The sequence below is a fragment of the Asterias amurensis genome, chromosome 8, assembly GCF_032118995.1.
Source record: "Asterias amurensis chromosome 8, ASM3211899v1".
Lineage (NCBI taxonomy): Eukaryota > Metazoa > Echinodermata > Asteroidea > Forcipulatida > Asteriidae > Asterias > Asterias amurensis.
The window spans coordinates 13737111-13759320 of record NC_092655.1 but is presented as its reverse complement, the minus strand read 5'-3'; the positions used below and the strand labels follow the sequence as shown (position 1 = coordinate 13759320).

Sequence of the window (22210 nt, the reverse complement as noted above, 5' to 3'; positions counted from 1 at the left end):
CACATCCATCTCTCCAATACGTGTCTGATTTATTTTCAGCTTTAAACTGCTCTGCCATCTTGTCGCTTTTATTACGAACTCTTTGTGTCATGTGTTATGTTCATCTGTCCCTTTGTCTGTTAGTCTTGTTTTCTTGTCTGTCTGGCTGTTTTTTACAAGCTCATGCTTACAAAAATAACCCCGTTCTTTATTTATTTATTTATTTTGCTTTACCCCGTAATACATGTAACTGTCGTTATTCTTTTATGAGAGTATGGGAATAAATGTATTCTTGAATTGAAATTGAATTCATCACATTACACACAAGTTCAGTTCAGTTTCTGTACTACTTGTTCCTTAGATAATAAAATTGATCAACTATTTTCCCTCCATCCTCCCCTGTGCTTATATTTCACTTATCTACCGGTATGTCATTATTTTGTATACGTTCAATCTAAGAGTAGTATGAAATAACAGTTGACTCAGTTGCACAAAAAAATAACAACCAACTTTCGTTACAAAAAATTCCCGCATGGCGTCACAACAACAACAATAAGCCCAACATGTGGTTTTTAAACTCGGCGCGTGATGCGAAAAAAACAACACAACATTTCTACATTTTGACCGAATGAAAATTAGTTTCAAATACTATAATTATATCCAGCATTATCAACTCACCATTGTTCACTTTTAAGGTAGTAGTTTACTCTCAAAACAGCGGCAAAACAAGCATTTGTTGGAGGAAACGGCATGGAGACTTGACAAGTTGTCCTTCACCATCGAAACTGCCTGCCGTATTATGCACGTGCGGCACGGCACAGAAACAGCACGGTACGCTACAAGGTACACCACGTTTTTGCAGGCCACGCACACCATCTTGCTTTTTAATAACTAGACTGGTCCCCCGTCTTTATCCACAATCATACATACACATAACAGAACCAGTGATTTCACTGGATAATGATTTCATTGGATAATGTACGTAAGCTTTCAATATCTGTGTTTTGATTGGCTCGATTGATATGGGCGTGAGCTCATCTCCAGAATTGATACAAATGCTAGACTGAGCCTATGTTATATTTATTTCAAATACTCCGTCCAAATTTGTGAACAATTCCTTGGCTTAGCCCTAATCCTACTTCAATTCACTTCAATTTTTGACCTACTCCCCGCCCCTTTTGGGGGGGTCAATGAGGGGGGGGGGGTATTTTTGTGTCAAAATTTGATGCTAGATGTATACTACTCGTTTTGATCTTTCCGATTTTTTGCCCTACCTAACGATACCACAACAAAACTTTGAAAAAGGGAAATACAAGAGAACAACAGTGAATCAGAAACTTGTTTTCAGGTGTTTTTTGTTGTTTAATTTCGCCTTGTAGTGAGGAGAGTGTAGTGAACTTAATTAAATCATTTAACATAATCCTGCAACTGGCCAGTTAAAAGGCATTAAATTGACTTTTTAGTAACTGACCCTGATGTTGAGGCATTGTGATCTTAACCCTTTAAAAGCAGTGGACTCTATTGGTAATTACTCAAAATATTTATTAGCATAAAACCTTTCTTGGTGGCGAGTAATGGGGAGAGGTATAAAACATTGTGAGAAACGGCTCCCTCTGAAGTGCCATAGTTTTGGAGAAAGAAATGATTTTCCACGAATTTGATTTCGAGACCTCAGAATTAGATTTTGAGGTCTCGAAATCAAGCATTGATCTTTTCGAAATCTTTCATTATTACCTCGCAACTTCGACGACCAATTGAGCTCAAATTTCCACAGGTTTGTTATTTTATGCATATGTTGAGATACACCAAGTGAGAAGACTGGTCTTTGACAATTACCAAGTGTCCAAAATAGCTGTATTACATAATGGTTCTGTGTAATCAAAATAGGAAAACATTACTTTTAAAAAAAGAAATACAGAGTAAAAAGATTTTAACATTTAAAAAAAGAAGAACAGCAAGAGGATTAAAATTTACTTAACAGTTCATGATTGGGGTCCAATTTCATAAAACTTGTAAGCATGAACAAATCCTACCAAATTTTGCTTAACAGAAACTGGTTCCCAGCCAAAACTTCATAAAGTTTTCATCGTGGCAACTGATGCCTCACTCAAGCAGTATTTTCTATGAATGGAAATTGAAATCAATAGCGTTTCCTCCAATGCAAAACCTAAGGACGGGGGGGGGGGGGGGCGGTTGGGTGTGGTGGCATTGAATATGAAAAAAGGGTACATTGGCACGTTAGGGTTTGAATTATGCCCACAAGCGAAGTGAAGGTCGTGAAATTGCGTTTCGGACGATATTTCCCCTTAATTTCTGCCCAAAATAAAAGTGTTTTCATCAAATTTAAAATTTAAATTTTAAGGATTTAGTACTTTGAGGACCGGTCTTATAGAAATGGCCAGGCGTGAGAATCTTCCGGTTTTAACTGGAATTCCGGTGTTTTCCTTTTCAAATTTGTGGTCTTCAAGTCAGTCTGAATTTGATATAAAACAAAAATTTTTTTGTGGGGCGTGGTTGGTTGTATGGTATTTGTTAGTTTTCCCCAAACAAATTCTAACGATGATGTAATTTAACCCAACAATACTGTTTTTATTGAAAACTACTCGGAGAAGTGGATAAGCTGTTGAAAATTTAGTGGTTATTTTGGTTGATAATCATAGTAAAATTGTTCTAAAGACAGCAAAAAAAAAAGTAACGCGGCTGTTGTAAAAGCACCTACAATTTTACAATCGTTACTCGTATTCTAAAAATGAAAATATCAGGAGACGGACAATTTTGTGACAGTGATTTTGACACCTTGATTGTTACAATCGGTCGAGTATACACCAATTCAGGCGCGCAGTATTGAGCACCGAGCGCCATTGCTGAGGTGTACATATGCTTAGTTTTGTGCACAAAGACATGAGGAAATCATGTTTCTTTTCACTCTTTAAGGACATGAAATGTTTTCCTCAACGACTCTCATTTTCCTTAACAGGACATCATGATATACTAATTAAGATCACTGACTACAAAATTTGCAATTAAATAAAAACCGAATCACCTTGAAAACGGTGCTTGTCTTAGGTGAATTAGGGGGGAAATACGCGGAAACTGCATAAAATAGTCACTAAAATGAGATTTTGTCAGAATTTCAGTATTTTCCTTTGTGCTTAATTTAAAAAAAAAAATAGCAAGAATGTAGTAAATCGTCATATCATGCAGCCATGTCAGAGAAATCGCATTTAGATTGTCGATAAAGACATTAAATTTCCATAAAAAGAGAAAAGAAACATGATTTCCTTATGTCTCTGTGCACAAAACTAGACACATGTTACCTCATCAGTGGCCGCGGTGCTCCTCAACACTTGCGCGCCCGGTGCGCGCCTGAATTGGTGTATTGGTGTCGCGGTATGTGCTTACAGGTGAAAAGTGCTCATTTCCATTGTTCCAGTAATTATCAGCATCCAGACTGCAACCGGTTTTAAACAGTGTTTTAAACAGAGTGTTTAATACCGGCCAAGCACTTCTTCTTTTTTACTCCCATTCATAAATACCTTTTCGGACAAAAAAACATAAAAACTGTTTGGTCCTAAAGTATTTTCTTTCGACAAAACACCCCGTCGCGCGTCGCGCGTCGCGCGTATCGCGTGATGTGGCCCAGGTGTTCCAGCCGTTGCTCTCGACCAATCAAAATAATGATGCAAGCTCGCGTGTCACGCCCATGTTTAAACACTTTTTACTGGTGTTATATCATCCGTTTAAACACCCCCACTTGATGTCCTCTCGACCAATCAGAATGGATAAACTGTCTTTAGGTGTTTATGAATGTTGGCTGTTACCCTTTACACCGATGTGTGGTTAGCCCTTTGTATACTCAGTATTTTCCTGAGTTCTGTGAACAAAATCACAGGCATTGCTCGGCTGAGATTCGGACCCAGAACCTTTTGTTATATATAAGAACTAGAGGGCACACGAGTGATGCTTCGTGCACAAACGCCACGGGACCGCAAGATGACAAGCGCGTCATTCTGCACGCGCGTTGAATATGAAATACACTTTTGAGTTTTTTTTTTTTTTTTGAACGCTCACGCGATGCTGTTTGTTCAACTTACAAAATGGCCGCACAAACACACGCTGTGAGATGCCAGTTTTGTCAACAACTTAGAAAATGGCCGCCTGCGCGCATGCCGGAGCGCGTATATAGGCCAGTGCGCCCTCTAGTTCTTATATATAACTCTATGTGTCATACCAACTATAACCAAATTTTCTTTTTCTCAGATGCAAGTAATGTATCTGAAACACAAAAATTCGGTTGTCATAAAATATTGTAAACAATGGTCGTTTTTGACTTGGATGTGCAGTTAAGAGACTATTTTTTTTAACGTTGCAAATGGAATATTCCATTCAACCCGGCTGCACCTCATTCCATTTTAAACTCGTAAAAAAAGAAATTCTCACCACCAGAAATATTCATTAGCGGTAAACTATTTGACAATTTGTACATACATTTTAGCCTAAACACTAACGCAATTATCTACATCCGAAAGTTTTAATGTCAAATTTGTATAGTAAAGTTCTTCATAAAATTATATCAATAATCATTGAAAGATTATTGCCGATCGCGTTTTTCTCAAGTGCTTTTATATATAAGCCTACTTTGAAATTTTTTGAAATTTTTAATTATATCACAATTGTCGTGACTTTTCCAAAGAAACTTTCTAAAAACCTAATGGACATTTTTTCTTCTTCTTAGGATCCGTTGTTTACCAGCCCGAAATGTGACTATCCTGGTCCAACAGAAATATCCATCACAACATACAGGAACCCACTGTACATACTACCATCGTGTGTCATGTCACCCTCGTTCAAGATTGCCATGATTTCTGGCCAGGTGCCATCATCATCAGTAGCAGGAGGTGTAGTTTCACAACCATCAACTCTTGCCCCGCGATGGAGATTCAAACCCGACCTATCAAGCAAACACAAATCAAACATTAAAGGAACATTGCAGATTTGGTTTTTGCTAACAAAACAGTTGCTGACAGTGTAAGCACTTTAATCCACCATATACATAAACTGACAAACCTGTAGAAGTTTGAGATCGATCGGTCATCTGGGTCACGAGAGAATAGTGAAAAAAAAACGATTACAAATATTGCATTGCATCGATGCCAAAATAAAAATGAATAAAACGCTCACTGAGCGATAAACTCAAAACGGCAAATAAGAATATTTATTTCGCATCAAACATGACATTTCAGACAGAAATATTTCAAGGGATGTTTTCAACTATCATCATCATTAGACCGTGTACGTTTTATGTAAATTTATTATGTGATCTTCACGATTTTTGTTTTTTACCAATTCTGTAACGTTCCTTTAAAGCCATTGGACCCTTTCGGTAAACAGTGTTGTCCAAGGCCCACACTTCGTGTATCACAACCTCTATATCAAATAACAAACCTGTGAAAATTTAGGCTCAATCGGCCATCGGAGGCGGGAGAAAATAACGGGAAAACCCACCCTTGTATCCGCGCGTTTCGCCGTGTCATGAAATGTGTTTAAAATAAATCCGTAATTCTCGCTATCGAGAATTGATATTGTTTTACTGTTTTCTCAAAAAGTAAAGCATTTCATAGAATATAATTTCAAGAGAAGTCTTTCACCATTACCATCTGTAAACCCTGTAAGTTATTTGTAAATCTGTGAACTTTTTTTTTTTTTTTTTGTGTACCGAAAGGGTCCAATGGCTTTAAAGGAACACGTTGCCTTGGATCGGACGAGTTGGTCTATAAAAAGCGTTTGTAACCCTTTTTTATAAAATACATACGGTTGGAAAGATGTTTTAAAAGTAGAATACAATGAACCACACAAGTTTGCCTCGAAATTGCGCGGTTTTCCTTTTACTGTGCGAACTAACCCGGTCGGCCATTTATGGGAGTCAAAAAATTGACTCCCATAAATGGCCGACCGTGTTAGTCGAAGAGGTAAAAGGAAAACCGTGCAATTTCGAGGCATGTTTGTGTGGATCATTGTATTTTACTTTTGCAACATCTTTCCAACCATATCCATTTTATAACAACGGTTAAAGAACGCTTTTCATATACCAACTCGACCGATCCAAGGCAACGTGTTCCTTTAAAGGCAGTGGACACTATTGGTAATTACTCAAAACAACTATCAGCATAAAACCTCACTTGGTAATGAGTAATGGGGAGAGGTTGATAGTATAAAACATCGTGAGAAACGGCTCCCTCTGAAGTGACGTAGTTTTCGAGAAAGAAGTAATTTTCCACGAATTTTATTTCGAGACCTCAAGTTTAGAATTTGAGGTCTCGAAATCAAGCATCTGAAAATATATAATTCGATTATAATGATCTTAATTAAAAAACAGTTCTTAATACTCAACAATTATTGTCTAACTGTGATGTCTTACACTTTGACCTGCCCGCTCGCTGTTTGGTTGGTAAAAAAGAGGGGAAGTCTTCGTCACACCCCCATCAGGCAACCTACTTACAACGACCCACCAGAGCCATGAATCCACCTAAAAAAAGGAGGTCATATACGCCTTACACACTACTGACTGGTCTTTGACAATTACCAATAGTGTCCACTGTCTTTAAACAATAAGAACAATCCTATTGCACATCAATTGTTAACGTTTTGTTTATTTATTAGCTGTTCCGACCTACCGTCGGAACAGGTATTGTTTTTCTATTTAAATTTGTTTATATATGTATATATATATATATATTTTTTTTTTCATATTTATTTATTGTTTAGTTATTTAATTTTTTTTTTTTGACATTCATTTATTTATTTTTCATATATTTTTCTAGTTGTATATAACTATTTCTAACCTGATAGAGGAACAGTTCTTAAACCTTTTTGGCTCTTGCCAATTTTACAATTGTTTTTTATGTTTCTTTATTGCTGGTTAAGTTTATTTTTTGCCTGATGGGAGGGGGTGGGGCTATTTTGCATTTTTACTCATTCTGCGTCCCTGCTTTTAATCACCTTTCTGTTTTTGTCTTAATGTTCTTAATGTCTTTATAGATTTATTGTAAATAGTAATACATTTTTAATATATGGCCAGGGATATTGGAATTGAAGGCCTTCGGGCTACAGTTTTTAGGTAAACTTTTTTAATTCCAGGCATATGTCCCTGGCTTTTGTTTTGTACTGTGTATGTTTGTTCTTTGTATGTGTTTTTATGCCGTTGTATGTGTTTTATGCCGAATAAACAACAACAACAACAACAACAACAACAACAACAACAACAACAACAACAACAACAACAACAACAACAACAACAACAACAACAACAACAACAACAACAACAACAACAACAACAACAACAACAACAACAACAACAACAACAACAACAACAACAACAACAACAACAACAACAACAACAACAACAACAACAACAACAACAACAACAACAACAACAACAACAACAACAACAACAACAACAACAACAACAACAACAACAACAACAACAACAACAACAACAACAACAACAACAACAACAACAACAACAACAACAACAACAACAACAACAACAACAACAACAACAACAACAACAACAACAACAACAACAACAACAACAACAACAACAACAACAACAACAACAACAACAACAACAACAACAACAACAACAACAACAACAACAACAACAACAACAACAACAACAACAACAACAACAACAACAACAACAACAACAACAACAACAACAACAACAACAACAACAACAACAACAACAACAACAACAACAACAACAACAACAACAACAACAACAACAACAACAACAACAACAACAACAACAACAACAACAACAACAACAACAACAACAACAACAACAACAACAACAACAACAACAACAACAACAACAACAACAACAACAACAACAACAACAACAACAACAACAACAACAACAACAACAACAACAACAACAACAACAACAACAACAACAACAACAACAACAACAACAACAACAACAACAACAACAACAACAACAACAACAACAACAACAACAACAACAACAACAACAACAACAACAACAACAACAACAACAACAACAACAACAACAACAACAACAACAACAACAACAACAACAACAACAACAACAACAACAACAACAACAACAACAACAACAACAACAACAACAACAACAACAACAACAACAACAACAACAACAACAACAACAACAACAACAACAACAACAACAACAACAACAACAACAACAACAACAACAACAACAACAACAACAACAACAACAATAATAATAATAACAATAACAATAATAATAATAAGAATAATAATAATAAGAATAATAATGACTGATACCTTCCAGTTGCTGTGGGTTCGTTGTAGCCGTAATAGCTGAGATTATCTGTTACTTCGTGCCTGGGAAAGAGGTCGTACCAGTCGGTGTTTTCGGTAGGATGGATTCTCGCTTTTCCAATGAGGTACTCGTTTAAGGGTAAGGGCCCACCGAACATCGTGTCATCGATGGTAACGGTTTCGACACAAATCGATACCGGCAAACTTCATAACAAAAAGCAAAACGGATTAGAAAAGGTATTGCTGTCATTAGCTTTTCGTGCAATGGCAAGTTTGTGAATGTCATTAGCAAACCAATAATAATTATTGTGTTAAGGTTTGCGTTTTCTTGGATACACATATACGGAAACTTCTACGATACGAGCAAGACCATAATTTTTTAAGTCAATGTCGGGGTATTTTCGACTTGGGGCACACATTGTGAATATTTGGACCAACATTTGCGTAAACAGTATTCTGAGAGGAAACACGCAGGGTGGTATCACACTAACATTGGAAAGCTTGGTGTCTCAGCTTTCTAATGATGACACGCTTGCCAACAGAGGGCAGTATTTATTGGAAAATTGTTTGTTTGTTTGTTTGTTTGTTTGTTTGTTTGTTTGTTTTCGGCCACGGGTGCCCGAGATTACGTAGGGGTTGAGTTTAAAGGTTAAAACCAAGGAAAGGTCGATAATGTTTTTGTAATAGTAAAACAATAATGATCGGAATCTATCACTAAAATACATTACACGTCATACATATCAGTTATTACAAATAAAATGTGTTGGGTGCAACTCTACATCATTGTTCCGCGTGCCATCGGGTTGAAACTGCAGTGGGGTTTTCCATGTTTTGATAACCATTGTGTATCACGGGCGTCTTTAAGGTACATTAAAATGGATATGTGTACTTTTCGGCCTGCTTTCCCGTCAGTGTCGGTTCGAGCTTTTGTTGTATTTGCTTTTGTGGTTTTTCTTGCAGTTTTTTAAACAATAACCTATCTATAGAAATGTTTACATGAACTATTTTTTACTTGCAAATGTACTTTTTGGCCTGCTTTGCCGCCAGTGAGTGCAGAAAATAAACCAGGATAATAATAATTTTAAAACTTACATAGATGTGCGACACACCAGGCAGTTGAACATTCTGTAGAGGACACAGACCACAGCACTGGAGTGCATTTCAGGTCCGCCAGCTGGACTCTCGTTTGCTGGCCACTCATCCGGGGCTGTTATCAAACCGGCCTTTCCAGCGCAGCAACTGTCAAAAAGGCAAAAATATAACACATCAAGGAACCTTTTCTATTGTTTTGAGCTAGTTATTCCAAATTGTCGAGATAACCAGAGGATGGGAATTACAATCTAAACTTGCCTGTTGCATTAATAAACCCCAAAGCTCCACAAATCATGTCGCCACTCTAAAAACTCCCGGGTCAGGATTGACCTGGATTTGGGTCCCCGGGGTCTGACCCGGAATCCGTGTCAATGTGTCCCGGAATCCGAGTCAAAATCCCGCTGTTAACCAAATTTCTGGTCACAATGACACGGATTCCGGGCAAGATTGACACCGATTCCGGGTCAAACAGACCCAGAAATGGGTCAGGCCCCCCTGGAACCCGAATCCCGGTAAATTCTGACCCGGGAGTTTTTAGAGTACACTTTCTTTTAGGTGGTAAAACATTTTGACATTTTAGAGCCGGTTTGGCAGGAGATAGTGTCCCCCGGAGGTTCTATCCCCAATTATGGCGAACTGTGTACAAACTTCTTTTGATAGCGCCCTCTTTTGAACCATCCTCCTTCAGTCCATGTTTAATTAGCGTGCTTTCGCAAGACCACGATAGGGACGCAGGACGGTAAAACAAATTAAGCGTGTTTTTTTTTTCCAGGGAAGATAAAAACAACGTGTACCTTATGGAGGAAAACTCCATGGCCTTACTCGAAAAACGGAGTACGCTACATGTTAATGCATGGAGTTTGCATGGAGATGCAATACAAGTACACGTGTATATAGGGCATTCTAGACACGCTTGGTTGGTTGCGCCCATGTGAGAAAGAAGGTACATATACATGTAAAACACGTACATTAATGCTTAGTGGCCTCATCTTTCCTGGGGGGGAAATACGCTATAAGGAATTACTGATTGTATTGGGTGCGTTCGTTTAGCTTCCCCGGGTCAACCCCGGTGTGTGGCGTTTTCTTTTTCCAGGACGAACGTGTGCAGATTACCCACGTTCGTCCTGGAAAAAAAAAAACGCCACACACCAGGGTCGACCCAGGGAAGCTAAACGAACGCACCCATTTAATAGAAATCAGTGTACGGGAGCAGGAAAATCGATCGACGCATGCGCCAAACTGAAGAAGTCTCCGTCGTATAGAGATTGGTATAAACGCTATTTTGGTGAAACAACGTCCGGTCTGAACGACAACGCAGTGGTGTCGTTTGTAGATGCGGTCCACAACACACTGCCGGGAGCACTCGAGCGTGAGCATATCAGACTACTGTGTTTACTATGCTCTATCCCGTTCTGTGTGCTTCGTGCCGAAAGTCGAAAGCTCGCTATTCCCACATGGAGGACCGAATCTCCGGCAGACACCGGAGTAGAAAAATGCATACATAAAACGGAAAAAGCCTTTTGTTGTAGAACATGTTGAGAAACTTACTTTGACGGAAGTTCCGAAGCACATGTCTCTTGATCAGTACTTGCATCTGCATTAGTAATTGCACCGATCTGCACCAAAGCACTGAGCGTGCATACGAGGAGCACTGAATAAGAAAGTCCGGCCATTGTACTGTATTTTAAATCTAAAGGAATAAAATAAAGACTTGAAAACACAATGAACCTCTTTGAGATATTTATCCAATTTTAAGATGTACTGACACCAACAGAAACTAAAGACAAAACTCACACACAGAAACAGTTTGTATAGTATATGGTTTAAAATACCTCTCATTAGAAAATAATAAGATTGAATTGTTTGTTTTCATGATCTTCAGAATGAAATGGATTAAACAAACTGTTGAATACGTACGTCGTTAAAGGCAGTGGACTCTATTGGTAATTACTCAAAAGAATTATTAGCATAAAACATTTCTTGGTGACGAGTAATGGGGAGAGGTTGATGGTATAACACATTGTGAGAAACGGCACCCTCTGAAGTGCCATAGTTTTCGAGAAAGAAGTAATTTTCCACGAATTTGATTTCGAGACCTCAGATTTAGACCTTGAGGTCTCGAAATCAACCATCTAAACGCGCACAACTTTGTGTGACAAGGGTGTTTTTTCTTTCATTATTATCTCGCAAGTTCGATGACCAATAAATTGAGCTCAAATTTTCACAGGTTTGTTATTTTATGCATATGTTGAGATACACCAACTGTGAAGGCTAGTCTTTGACAATTACCAATAGTGTCCACTGCCTTTAAGTTATCAATAAAAGACAATGTGTAACTTGTGTCAAATTATCGGGTTATATTACATGGTAAAAACAAGCTAATGAGCCCTTGTATATACCAACGAAAATAACTACTGGGTGCGCCACTGCTGATAATTCATATGATTTTGGTTGGATCACATCTGATTATTCAGCCCTCAACGTACTAAATTCCCCAAACGTGAACAGTTTTAGTGACGTTAAAAACAGTTATAAATTTACTATTTTGAAACCCATAAACTGACAACAATATAGTCATAAAGCTGTATGGCTCGTGATGATTTTGCTCGTTTTTGAGATTACTTTACAAAATTAATATAAATTTTTTTTTTTTTATGAATTGACGAGACACACAAATAATTCATTTAAGTTGTTAATCCATTTAATTATGCTCTTGTTTATACACTCATATTTCGTATTGAAATAAGCCTATGGACCGATCCGGCCTGTCAATCAAACTGTGCGCGTTCACCCATTTTGACCAATCACAGCAATGATTGTGGTCGGACAAACTCGGTCATGCGTGCGCGTATATTTGGCACGCGCGGCAGAATCGTGCAGAATGTCAGGGGAGAGTTCGTACACGTGTCTTGCTCACGTGCGCGGTGGGCGGAGCTTAGTGGAAAGCCGGAACGGTCCATTATGCTTGGAAGCCCGGTTGATACTTCCTGCAAATGCGAATTTTGACGTCACAAATTCGCAACGAACAATTCGCGTAAAGCCCGATTTTTATGCTACTCTCACACTAGAGACAATGCTAGCGAATGTGCTTACGAACGGAAATATTTAACAATCGCTCAAACTTCGCAGAATTCGCTGTGTCTTCGTAAGCGTTGATAACAAATTCGGAACGTTCACAAGTCAATATCCACCTCCTTACGAAGATCGGTCAACTTTTGTATGCTGCTCTCACACGGCGAATATGCTATAGTAAGCGAATTATGCTAACGAAAAGAGATATTTGACAATCGCTCAAACTTCGTAACATTCGCCGTGTCTTTGTAAGCGTTGGTAACAAATTCGGAACGTTCACAAATTATTCCCCACCTCCTTACGAAGATCAGTCAATTTAGAAACCTGTTTCAAAATTTCAGCGAATGTTGCGAAGACGGTCATTCGCAGTCGAATAATTAGTAACGTTGGTAAAGCGTGCGTAAGCGTTGGCAACGTTCGTAAAGGCATTGGCAAACGTTGGTAAGCATTCGCAATATATTCGTAAGATATTGGTAAAAGGAGCGGGTCGACCGAGGACGATGGAGAAGTGAGACCGAGATGAAAATATTCACTATCCAACCGCCATTTTGGACGAATTAAACGCGAAATTCAAATATTCATCTTCGCAAGAACATCGCCACTCTGAGAGAGGGGCAATACGAAGCGCTTCCTAAATTTCAGCGAATGTGGCGAAGACGTTAATTCGCCATCGATTGCATTCGTAAGCATTGGTTGAGCCATTGGTACTGTTGGTAAAGCGTGCGTATCATTAAGATATTGGTAAGGAGAGGTTGAGGGACGACCGATAACATTATTTACTATTCAATCGCAACATTTGGGCGAATTCATCGCGAATTTCAAATATTATTCATATTCGCGAGAATATTCGCCCAAGGGGGAGAGTATAGCATTACTTCGTGCGAATGCGATACAAATGTTGACGTCACAAATTCGCAACGAAGTTTCGCAGCAGTTGCCCTATGCTCGGATGTATTGCGAATATCGCAGCGAAAACAGGGGTTACGTCAAATTCGCTTCGCAGCATGCACCGTATATGCTACTCTCCACTTTGGGCGAACATTCTTGCGAATATGAATATGGAAATTCGCGATGAATTCGCCAAAAAGTTGCGATTTGATGGTGAATATGTTCTCGGTCGTCCCTAAACCCCTCGTTACCAATATCTTACGCATAATACTGTTTATCCAACAGTACAAATGGCTTACCAATCTATCTACACTATTAAAAGCGTAACCCGCGCCATCTTGGATTGAAATTAGAAGGTCCAGTGGCATGGCATCCTTGCGGAAATCAACACGGTTGTGTGGAATTCAACACGTTTGTGTCTTTTCAGACGTCGGGTTGCAAGTCTACAAAACCCTGACCCAAACTCCCACTTACGAGTCATCTGATTGGAGGTAGTTTGGGCGGCGACCGTGTGTCAACCACTGGTCGATGTTGTTACCAGACTTCCTAGAAATCTTTCTGACAGGTGACTCATTGGACAGTGTTTCGCAGATGGTTCTCCGGATTGGTTCACTCATTGCCCCTTGCCCGCCCACCTGCCATTCGATCCGCCCTTTTTGGTCGGGTTACTTTCGTGTTGTACTAAGCATGGTTCTCCGGATTGGTTCATTCATTGCCGCGCAGGGTCGAAGAGGCTGGGTGCCAGGACGAATTTGCATTGAATGAATGAAGTAAATCACAGATTGATGTTTCGCAGGCGACCATGTGTCAACCACTGGTCGATGTTGTTACCAGACTTCATAGAAATCCTTCTGACAGGTGACTCATTTGTTGAAAATATTAAATTTAAATGAAGAATATTTATAAAAAAGCAGTCACTTCCAAACGGCATGAGAATTATGGACAAGGCGGATGGGATCAAACGGAAGCTTTATAATTTGGACACATTGGGTAGGGCTATAGGTTGGAAGGAGCCTGAAAGGTGTCTATTAATAACATCTTGGGGTGGGGGCGGGGGCTTTACACAAATAAAGTAAGCATGTGAAATCGAGCCCAACTTCCTTACATTCTGGTCAGTGTATTGTGAGTGGTGTGTTGTCTGGTTTTGAGACAGGCCACCTGTTGCTTGGTGAAGGAGGTCGCCGTGGGACCACTTTAGGTTGAAAGTGGGTGGCGACCTCGGACTTACAGTAAATCTCCATACAGAAATTGCACTATTGATGCAAAACGTATCTTGCTGTTTTTAAACCATGGACACTATTTTTATAGAACAAATTATTTACAAGAAGAGAGTGACTACATTCTGATTCTTTTTGCCAGTAAACTCAAATGAGTACATGAATACCGTTTTAGAATACGGTTTGTTCATGAAGGTATAGTGTTGCAGTTTCAGAGTTTACCCCATCACGGAAGTTTGTGAAACTTATACACGTAAAAAAAGAACTTTGCATTTGGTCAAAGTTGTGGAGCAAAACGACATTAAGTTTCTTTTTGAATAAGTCCATTCACAAAATGGGTTAGAGCAGTGTGTCAAGGTCAGGTCTCAGAATGTACATTTTGCAAAATCCATCCATGGTTACTGGAGATAATGTTAACAAAAGAGCCCTCCGATGCGGCTGAATGGGGTACATTTTGAGGAGTTTGTCTATTACAAAATTGACCCAAACTGGACGTAACAAACCCTAAAAAATAACTTCACATGCTTTCTGAAAGTGAAATAAATTAGAGAAAATTAAGGAGTGAGGACGAATTTACCGTTTTTATTTAGTTTGTACGATATAGGGTTCCAGAGATATGGGATGTATGGAGGTATGTTCCTAGAGCAGCGTGAACATGAACGGTCAGAAATTGTGTCGTTAAAATTTCGCGAGATGCAATAAGCCCAAAGTGACAATCAACAATACACTTATTGACGTTCACGTTCACGTTTAGTGCTCCCGTAACGCGCAGCCTATTGACCAGAAAATTTACAGGGCCAATTCAGATGAGAATAAACTAAAAAGAGCCCTACGCTCTTACCGCTCCCAACCCCCGAAAAAAAAGAAGATTTTTGGCACACAGCATGTTGAAAACTCGCTTTATTTAGTGCTGTAACAACGCTAAGTATCGTGGGACGTGACGCTCCATAAATCGCGATGAATAAGTAAAGGGTCCAATATAGACTGGGTAAACTTTAAAAAAAAAATAAACCCTCAAGGCAAATTGTGTTAATTTATGGCTTACAACTTTTTGGGGGTAGTGAGGGGTGCTGAGCTCGAATTTGTTGTATGCCAAGCTCAAAAATGTCCCATAATGCCTCAAAATCCCAAATCCAATATGGCCGCCACAGTGCGTGCAAGCTTTATGCGTGAACGGCGGGTATTGTAAGCGGACAGCACCCACGCACTGCTGCACTGCCTTGTAACACCGCTTTCACAGTTCGACTCGGCCGCGGCTCGGCAGTTCGTCGATCTACATGTAGTAGGCTATGAACGGCGGGTATTGTAAGCGGACAGCACCCACGCACTGCTGCACTGCCTTGTAACACCGCTTTCACAGTTCGACTCGGCCGCGGCTCGGCAGTTCGTCGATCTACATGTAGTAGGCTATTGCGATGCGGCAGAAAAACAACAGTGAGTACCGAGCAGAAAATGTCATTTTTTGAAGATGTTTTTTAATTTCACTCAACAAAAAGGAAATGCAAGCATTATGAATGTATATTGAGTGTGTGTGCAAAGTTTTGGTAGTGTAGTACAAAGGAAACTTTAGTTATTGCTGGCTAACGGTCGTAAAACTTTTACCTATCAAGGCTGATTTGAAAAGCGTATAGCGTTAAGGAGGCCCAAAATATTAGAACCCTATAAGGCTCACGGGGGAGCCTTTAATATAGTTTCTAAAGGTACGTCGTCTAACCCAAAACGAGGTGGGCGCAGCCACTGCAAGTAGTGGCGGACTTGCGCAATAGCTTCATTTTGGGTTAGAATGATGACACCATGCATACATATTAAGGGAGGCGTATATCACCCTCACCCACATTACATTTCGAAATATTTGTGTAAAAGCCGTAACCCGCGCCATCTTGGATTGAAATTAGAAGGTCCAGTGGCATGGCATCCTTGTGGAATTCAACACGGTTGTGTCGTTTCAGATGTCGGGTTGCAAGTCTACAAAACCCTGACCATCCGAACTCCCTCTTACGAGTTGTCTGATTGGCTGTAGTCACGAGCGATATCTCCTTACATGTGTGGTTGTCTGGTTTTGATATGGGCCACCTGTTGGTCTAAGGATGGAAGCCGTAGGCTGCACACAGAGCCACCTCTTTAAGTTTGAAGTGGGTGGCAACCTTGGACTCCCATTAACATTCCAGAGTGACTCATTGATGTTTCGCAGAGGGGTAAATGGCATTGTGTATATTTTACCATTTTGTACAGGGGGGTTTAATTTCGCATGTTAAATAAAAAACATTAAGGCTGATGAGAAACAAAATACATGCATCTGTTACAGATGTGTTTATTACAATTAAGTCACTCATGTAGGCCTATCCAATTTTCCAGCATTTTTTAAACGCATCAAACAGCAACCCATTGTTGTGAATAACTTTATTTGTTCCATTTAACTCTGTACCATTGATCAGTCCATAAAAAAATGTCACCCCATCACACACGGAACGTATACACGCAAAAGTTGAAAACATTTTCAAAAAGAAAGTGAATACATTACTGATTCTTTTATATACATTGTATAGGTTTTGCCAGTTAAACCTACAAAAGAGTACATGAAATTACCGTTTAAGAATAGTATGTTTTCATAGTTACGAACTTTGTGAAACATCAACGGCTGTTTTGAAGCTGTAAACGAACATTCCATTGGTCAAAGTTCTGAAGCAACCAATTTGTTACAACTTAGGATATACATTTCGCCAAATGCGTTTTGTATTAAGCAATCGGCCGTCGGGTTTTGTTAAAAAAAGAGCCCTCATGTGCGGCTGAATCGGGTACTACATTTTTACGAATTTCTCCATACAAAATTAACCAAATTGGACGTACAAACTCTCAAAATAACAAGGCAAATGTTTCACAAAGTTCGTAACTATTAATGCAATTTGAGCAGGACTCAGGATGTACATTTTGATTCACGAAAGAGCCCTCATGTGCGGCTGAGCTGAACCGGCTACTTTTTACAAATTTCCCCCTACAAAATTAACCAAACTTGCCTACAAACCCTCAAAACAACAAGGCAAGTGTTTTCTGAAAGTAAATTAAGTGAGAGGATGTAAGAGTAGTTATTAAAGACCAATAAAATTACCGTTTCTATTATTTTAGTTTGTATAGGGTTCCACAGATGTGATAACATATAAAATTGGATGTTTTGTCAGGGGACTTCGTCACGCGGGGCGCGCGCCCCGGCGGATGTGACCAGAAAGTTTACATGAGAATTAATTGATATGAGAATAAACCAAAAAATAATGAGGCCGACGCTCTGTTACCCCCCAAAAGCGGTGGATAAGAACAGTAGATTAGATATCTGTTGCACAGCATGTTCCGAAAACTCGCTTTATTTGGTGCTCCGACAACTTTGTATGCGTCGTTGGACGTACGCTCAATAAATCACGATGAATGGGGCCTTAGATTCTAAAATAGTGTACACGTTATTGGAAACCAAACAAAAATCATTCAACAATTATAGCAACCAATCATTAAATGTATTTATTTTCAATACAATAGTGCAGAAATTGACTTTGTCGTTAAAGTCCATACCAACTGGGGCGTTTTTTAATTTTATATCTGCTGTTTACAAGAACTTCTTCCTTTTCAGTCAGATAAACTCCGCGGCTATTAGAGGCTAAGGCCGTGTCCGAAACGGCGACTTCGGCTACAGCTACGGCTAGATCGCGCCCGTCTGCTATTCTTCAACACTGGTAGACGCGCTGATCTAGACGTAGCTGTAGCCGAAGTCGTCGTTTCGGACAAGGCCTGAGATTATGAGTTTGTTGAAAGGAGGGTACCATTTTCATCATACAAGCCTTTTTAGTCGGATATCTCCTCTGCTATTAGAAGCGGTGATTATTGTTGAAGGGGGAGACCAGACTTAGACCACTCAAATCCGTCGCTATCGGTGACTATAGATTTATTCCAAATTCATCGTGTTATACAATTGTCTGATTGGCCCATCTCCATACAAATTAACCCAACTGGACGGACAAACCCTCAAAATAACAAGGCAAATGTTTCACAAAGTTCGTAACAATAATAAAAAGCAGTTTGGGTGGCACTCAGGATGTACATTTTGCCAAGTGTAACTGAATTATACCGAATGTGCTCAACACAATAAGATAAGTGTGTCATTATAGCAGTGTACGTGCAACATTTTTATTCGACTAAGCATTATTACCCTTACAGTCATCTTAGCCTGGAAATACTCAGTGCGGTGAATAAAATTGATACAATGAAAAAAGCCGATTGAATTAAAACTATGCGTAAAAGAGGCGAAAAATAATCCACATATACGGATAGTGCGTTGGCCCGCTCGATCAACACTAAAATATTACGAAATACCCTACATATCATGCCAAGTACCATCATTGCCAAGAATACCCTTCCCAAATATTAAAGCTCAATTCCAGAAACAAACACCAATTTCTTTAGTTGGAGAACGCAAGAGAGAAGGTGAGGAGGGGAGGCGACGTTCACAACTATGTTGTGCACGCTCAACAATTTATCAAAATACAACATTAATGACATTTTTCCATACCGATTATAAATACAATTTCTAATACAGTCCTACGAAATGATTATTACCTATAATAATACCTCCCTTACCCCACATTATACCTTTTACAACATTTGTATACTAGAATCCTCCTCATCTAGCGGGGTGCCGCGCAAAGCGCGGCATCCCGCTAGTGCTTATGAAAATTGATGGCGAATTACCGTCTTCACAACATTCGCTGAAATTTAGGAAGCGCTTCGTATCGCCCCTCTCTCAGAGTGGCGAATGTTCATGCGAAGATGAATATTTAATTTCGCGTTGAATTCGTCCAAACCGCGGTTGAATAGTGAATATTTTCATCTCGATCTCAACCCTCGATCGTCCTCGGTCGGCCCTCTCCTTACCAATATCTTAAGAATATATAATGAATGCTTACCAACACTTGCCAATACCTTTACGAATGTTGCCAATGCTTACGCACGCTTTACCAACGTTACCAATCTTACGAAAATCGACGGCGAATGACCGTCTTCGCAACATTCGCTGAAATTTAGAAACCGGTTTTTAAATTGACCGATCTTCGTTAGGAGGTGGGGAATAATTTGTGAACGTTCCGAATTTGTTACCAACGCTTACGAAGAAACGGCGAACGTTGCGAAGTCTTAGCGAGTGTCAAAAATTTCCTTCCGTTAGCATTATTCGCTAGATAGCATATTCGCCGTGTGAGAGCAGCATAAATTAGCATAAATTGACCGATCTTCGAAAGGAGGTGGAGAATGAGGATGTTTGTTATATAATTTATCTGTTAAAGACAGTGGACACTATTGGTAATTGTCAAAGACTAGCCTTCACAGTTGGTGTATCTCAACATATGCATAAAATAACAAACCTGTGAAAATTTGAGCTCAATCGGTCGTCGGAGTTGCGAGATAATATTGAAAAAAAAAAACACCCTTGTCACACGAAGTTGTGTGGGTTTAGATGGTTGATTTCGAGACCTCAAGTTCTAAACTTGAGGTCTCGAAATCAAATTCGTGGAAAATTACTTCTTTCTCAAAAAACTATGGCACTTCAGAGGGAGCCGTTTCTCACATTGTTTTACACCATCAACCTCTCCCCATTACGTGTTACCAAGAAAGGTTATATGCTGATAATTATTTTGAGTAATTACCAATAGTGTCCACTGCCTTTAAAGTTTTAGCGATCTGTAAAGCCGTCAAGTTTTTTTTTTTTTTTTTTTAAAGGTGAAAATCACAGAGCAAAGTTTTTTATAGAGTCGCGTAAATCCGTTGTACTTGCCAAAGTTACTTTAGTCTCGCTGAATCAAAAAATATGTTTGTGGAATTGTCTTACTCATTTCTCAAAAACTACCACACCTGCAGTACTATTTTAAAGGCAGTGGTGGACACTATTGGTAATTGTCAAAGACCAGTCTTCTCACTTGGTGTATCTCAACATATGCATAAAATAATGAGAGCTCAAATGAAAATTTGAGCTCAATCAGTCATCGAAGTTGCAAGATAAAAACACCCTTGTCGCACTATGGTCACACGAAATTGTGTGCTTTCAGATGCTTGATTTCGAGACCTCAAATTCTAAATCTGAGTTCTCAAAATCAAACTCGTGGAAAATTACTTCTTTTTCGAAAACTACGTCACTTTAGAGGGAGCTGTTTCTCACAATGTTTTATACTATCACCTCTCTCTCCATTACTTGTAATCGAGAAAGATTTTATGATAATAATTAGTTTGAGTAATTACCAATAGCGTCCACTGCCTTTAAGGAAAGCGTTCTAACGTCATTATTTTTAAACAGCATAAATGTAAATCTGTGCCGTACAAAAAGTACCCAAACCCTGACGAAACTCTATAACTACACCAATTCAGGCGCGCAAGTGCTGGGCGCCGCGCGCCACTGCTGCGGTAAACTTGTGCACAAAGACACTAGAAAATGGTTTCCCTTTTCACTTTTTATGGAAATTTAATGTTTTCCTCCACAATCTATGCGATTTCTCTGACATGGCTGCATGATATGACGATTTACTACATTCTTGATATTTTTTTTTAAATTAAGCACAGATGAAAATACTTAAATTCTGACAAAATCTCATTTTAGTGACTATTTTATACTGTTTCCGCGTCTTTTCCCTAATTCATCTAACACAAGCACCGTTTTCAAGGTGATTCGGTTTTTATTTAGTTGCAAATATTTTGTGGTCAGTGATCTACAATAGCATACCATGATGTCCTGGCAAGGAAATTGTGATAGTTGTTGAGGAAAACATTTAACTTCCATAAAGGGTGTAAAGAAACATGATTTCCTCATGTCTCTATGCACAAAACTAGACACATGTTACCTCAGCAGTGGCCGCGGTGCTCAGCACTTGCGCGCCCGGTGTGCGCCTGAATTGGTGTATGGGTGAAGGTACAATAAATACCGGCCTGAGTATTTTGGTTGGAAGTCTATTACTTGAACAAACAAACAAAGTGATTATTTAACCAGTGTTATACAAAATATGCATATCAATAACTTACCTTGGGCCAGCTGTCTTGCTCTCCGAGATAAAAAGATGAATTTTGATGAAATGATGATTTGAGTGGTACGTCTACCCCTTTTATAACGATTGCGCCGTCAGTAGAGACCAGAACAGGCCCATACCTCGCCCAAAAGACACCACCTTTCTTTCGGATTCTCAAGCGTGACTGGTTAACAACGAAGTTTTCATTTGGAACCAGTGGTGGGAATGTTTTGCTATTAAACTGTGTTCTAGGGCTACTTTCTGTTACCATTGCAAAGTGCCCATTCCTGCTCAGATTTGTTTTCATTGGGTTTTCAGCCCCCGCCCCCAACCCCAAGCCCCTTATTTAGCTAGTCTGGTTCCCAGAAAATCCCAAATATCTCCGACTAGGCTCTGGCGAATTTAGGGTCCGGTATCACCCAAAATCACGTGACCAAAAAGGAGGAATAACTCCTTTTTCGAAGTTATCCGAAATGTTCCGAACGTGCTGTCGTCAACATCTCGGACACTATCGTTGATGGTCGGTATGAAATCATAATGTCAGTCCTGTCGGCCGTAGATCCAGGAGTTTTTATGCCAGCTATTGTTATTTAAAGCCAATGCAGG

The 22210-nt window shown here is 39.3% G+C and overlaps 1 protein-coding gene across 1 annotated transcript; it reads right to left on the bottom strand.

Annotated features, from left to right (window-relative positions):
* Positions 1-1332: 1332 nt before the first annotated feature.
* LOC139941137 (uncharacterized) lies at positions 1333-21878 on the bottom strand. Its single transcript, XM_071937586.1, has 5 exons — positions 21621-21878; positions 10948-11089; positions 9400-9546; positions 8311-8511; positions 1333-4930 (listed from the first exon to the last, which is right to left on the bottom strand). The coding sequence occupies exons 2-5, from the start codon at positions 11070-11072 to the stop codon at positions 4744-4746; spliced, it is 660 nt and encodes a 219-aa protein (XP_071793687.1). The 5' UTR covers positions 11073-11089; positions 21621-21878; the 3' UTR covers positions 1333-4743.
* Between the last annotated feature and the right edge of the window lie 332 nt (positions 21879-22210).